The following is a 4,206-nucleotide window of genomic DNA, read 5'->3' as shown; positions in this document are numbered from 1 at the left end:
TTCTGCTGGGGAAGGGGTTAAGAGGTTTTATTCCCTCCCTAACTTCAGGGGAAAATCCCTACCTGGGGAAACAACCTTTCTCAGAGAGGTGACCTTGGTTAAAACACATAGTGCCAAGAAGGTGAGCAAACATATTAAGAACAGTATGCCATATATGCCAGGTCCCTTGAAACAGCAAGGATGGACCGGCTCCCGGCACACATGGGAAAGGTACAGTCTTCAAACTATTAGCCCCTATTTCTTAAAACCTCCTATAAAACTAAGATGTGTGAGCCCTTATCTTGTTCACAGTGCCTGTGCTACATCTGTAGTCAGTGCACAACAAACAGTGCTCAGTTGTCTTTGATTATCGTAAAAGACATGGCAAAATAAATGAAGGAGCGAAGAGAAGGAAAACCTAGGTCTAGACCCAAACCACCTCAACCACTTATTTGCATGGCAATTTTAAATACAGAGAAAGGTCCAGAATGATTTGCATTGCAGAGTTAAGAAATGAATTTGAATCTTGCCTTGACCACTCATAATTATTTTTTAGCACTGACAAAGAACAGGCAAGATATAGGGCAATTAGAAGATGGAGGGCAAATATGGAATCAATCTTGCTGCAAAAGCCCAGAAATTACTGTCTAATAATGAAACAATTTGAGGAGAGAAAAATCTGAAAACATTTAGAGGGACAGTGCAATCATAAGCAATAAGGAGAAAAATTTGTTAATATCAAACCATGCCAAGTCCAAAGTCCTTCCCCCAACTAGGATTTCAAAGTTATTAGATGAAATAAATGTTATAGAAAGCCACCTCACATTTCTCAAGGCAATTGATAATGAGTATAGGAAAGAACTATAGCAATCTTTAAATCTAGAAGAGAATTTTGAGAGTATGTAGTCTAACCATCCAATATAGTAGATAAAGAAAAAGAAATTCAGAGAGGCTAAGAGGCCCGCCCTAGTCCAGCTTGTTTTCCAGCCACACCTGCATGAAGTCCTTCTTGCTACACTGCACTCTGCTTCTGGTCACACACAGGAACAGTGGTTAATCTTGTTTCATTAATACTTCTACTTACCTCCTCCCTCCCCCATTTTTTTGAAGGCAATCCAAATTGTATCATATGATTTCATCTATAAATATTTTAGTATGTATTTCTTAAAGATATGCACTTTAAAAGAGCATGATCCCAATGCAATTATGACACCTAAGAAAATTAACAATCTATAATAATAAAAGGGTAATATGCTAATAAGACAGGACGTCCTTCCAGACGAAACCGGGGCTGCGAGGGAAGCCTGGGTCCCAGGTGCTGGAGGGAAACCAGTGCTGGCAGGCAGGAGAAGGAAGGCCTACTCTTGCATGCATTTCATGCATCGGGCCTCTAGTAAGTCTATCATACCATGCAATGTCCATATAGTATTCAAGTATCCACAAATGCATGAAATAAGATCTCTTTTGACAGTTTGTTTAAATTGGCATCCAAATACGATCATTTTACCTCTTAAGTCTCTATTAATTTACACCTCCACCCTCTCCCCTACCTGTTTCTCCTTGCATCTTATTTATTGAAGGCACCAAGTTGTTTGCCTGGAGATTCCCACCATCTGTGTTTTACTAAATGAATCCCATGTGTGTTCTGAGAGTCACAGTGCTTAGGTCTAGAACTGAGCTGCCCAACATGGCTGTTACTGGCCACAGGTAGCTATTTAACTTAAATGAAAAATTATGTTTCTCAGTCACACTGACCACATTTCCGGTGATTAGTAGCCACATGTGACTAGTGGCTATCCTATGGGACAGCACAGATATGGAACTTTTCCACCAGTGTAGAAGATTCTATTGGGCGACACTACTCTAGAGGCTTAATAAAGTCCCATGAGGTAGCTTTGGAGGGAAGAGACACTGAAATCTCATCCACCCAGTGTCTGGCCCACAGTTGGCCTCCTTTTCCTTTTACAACACTAACTACAAAAAAAAAAAAATGCCATTTTTGTAGTCAGAAGCTCACTCTGCCTTTTTCTATTTTGATCTTTATAACTTACTTTATTTAAGATTGTTCAGTCGTTATTCATTGCTCAGTAAGTCTTGCAATGACCTTTAGCCTAAAGCAGTACCATTTTGACCTGTCCTGTGGAACTCAGAGCTTCCCACTCCACGAAGCCAGTGTTGTAAAAACTTCAAATGAAACCCTTCCGGGAAATCTGTGCTGGGCACAGCATGAGAGAGGAATGGGGTAAAGCAAGGGAAAGAATAAAGTGGAAGTGCCCAGGAGTAACTGAGAGTGGTATCCATGTTTTAATATTTTTCCCCTCATTTTCCTTAAGATATTTATCCCACTTCTCCACTAGTAGTTGAAAAAATTGGGGCTAACACAACAGACCATGATGCTAAAATGAAACATTTCCTTTTAGGCCTGCAACGTTTAGTAGGGTCAACATCTTCCACTCTACATCTGGGCTTCTTTGGGGTTGAGCATGTAGGGTAAATTATAGAGGTAAGGAACTAATTGAAGACACACTTCTTAAATGTATAAGTGGCCAGTGTGGAGATGGGGAGCAGAGTATGTGTGAGTGCCTGTGTGTGTGTATGTGTATGTGTGTGTGCATATGAATGTACACACGTGTCTCATGAACAACACAAGAGAAAGAACAACCTAAAGCAGGAAAGATCTGCTACGTCTTGAAGCTATTCACACTTTATTGTGCCTGAACTTCAAAACGAAGCAGTTCTGAAGGCTATTTAGTGGCGGCAGTACAGGACTTCCTGAGACCAGAAGTTTGGCTCATAAACTAGAGGAGCATCTGGCCAACAGGACGTGAAAATGGCTCTTTGCAGACAATAGCCTAGTAGTGGGAGTGTAAAGGATTCAGAAACCCCTGGCTGATATTTCCCTTCAGGTTCCCAGAGGATGAACTGGTCAAGTGGACATCAGCAGGCAACTGAACAAGTCCAGAAATTTGGGGCGGGGGCTAGGGGAAGAGAATTAGAGTGTCCCAGAAAGTAATCCTCCCTCGGACAGTGGAGGAAGGTTAGGAGTAAAATATTCCAGTTTAGGTCAAGACATCTCTTTTTGGAGGTTGACAGTACATGTGAATCATCCCCACATTCAAGTACCTATCAAGATGGCTTGATAGGGAAGGCAGCTTGTCATTCTATTCACTCAACATTTTCTACAAAAAGAGAAAGTATAACCTAATGCTAAGTTGAATCCAGGGGTGGGCAAACTTTTTGACTCAAGGGCCACAATGGGTTCTTAAACTGGACCGGAGGGCCGGAACAAAAGCATGGATGGAGTGTTTGTGTGAACTAATATAAATTCAAAGTAAACATCATTACATAAAAGGGTACAGTCTTTTTTTTTTTTTAGTTTTATTCATTGCCCACGGCTGATTGAATCAGATCAAATGTCAAAGGGTCATAAATAATAAAAGCTGTGTTAGGAAAATTCATATTGTGACTCTGACCTTAGACTTCTGAGTGGATCTCCCTAGTGGCATGAGCCTCAGTTTCCAAATCTTAAAAATGGGAACAGGACTACTTCGTGGATTGTTGTGAAGATTGAAATAATAGAAACAGAAATGCTTTGTAGATGTAAGATATTTAATCAATGCTTATTTTTATTGTCTTTAATTTTAATAAGGAAAAGGGAAGAATAAATATTGGGTACTAAGTCATGTCCATGGCATTAGTGGCCCCCGAACTCCACAGGCAAATATGATGCCAGGTGTCACTGAAAAGGCGAGCTTTAGGACAGCTGACGTTCTGTGCTCAATTTCTTCTCTCTCCCCTCCTGCAGCCAGCTCCTCCCTGAAGAAACGATTCAAGAGGCGGGAGATCGAGGCCATCCAGTGCGAGGTGCGGAAGATGTGCAGCTACACCAAGATCCTGTCCACCAAGAAGAACCTGGACCACGTGAACAAGATCCTGAAGGCCAAGCGGCTGCAGAGACAATCAAAGACAGGCAACAACTTCGTCAAGAAGAGGAGGGGGCGTCCCCGAAAGCAGCCCACCCAATTCGATGAGGACTCCAGAGACCAAATGCCAGTGCTGGAAAAATGCATCGACCTGCCCAGCAAAAGGGGTCAGAAGCCCAGCCTGAGCCCGCTGGTGCTGGAGCCTCCTGCCAGCCAAGATACCATCATGGCCACCATTGAAGCGGTCATCCACATGGCCCGGGAGGCGCCGCCCCTGCCCCCACCGCCGCCTCCTCCCCTCCCG

The 4,206-nt window shown here is 42.7% G+C and overlaps 1 protein-coding gene across 1 annotated transcript in view; it reads left to right on the top strand.

The window, feature by feature from the left end:
* SETBP1 (SET binding protein 1) overlaps positions 1-4,206 on the top strand; it is a 352,531-nt gene that overhangs the window by 345,363 nt on the left and 2,962 nt on the right. Inside the window, exon 6 of the mRNA XM_006766106.2 lies at positions 3,785-4,205. Within this exon, the coding sequence (XP_006766169.1) occupies positions 3,785-4,205 (421 nt within the window). The remainder of the gene's footprint in view (positions 1-3,784; position 4,206) is intronic.

This window comes from Myotis davidii, unplaced genomic scaffold (assembly GCF_000327345.1).
Source record: "Myotis davidii unplaced genomic scaffold, ASM32734v1 scaffold259, whole genome shotgun sequence".
In the NCBI taxonomy this organism is placed as follows: domain Eukaryota; kingdom Metazoa; phylum Chordata; class Mammalia; order Chiroptera; family Vespertilionidae; genus Myotis; species Myotis davidii.
Note: the sequence above shows the minus strand (reverse complement) of the source record. Positions and strands in the feature narration are given on the sequence as shown.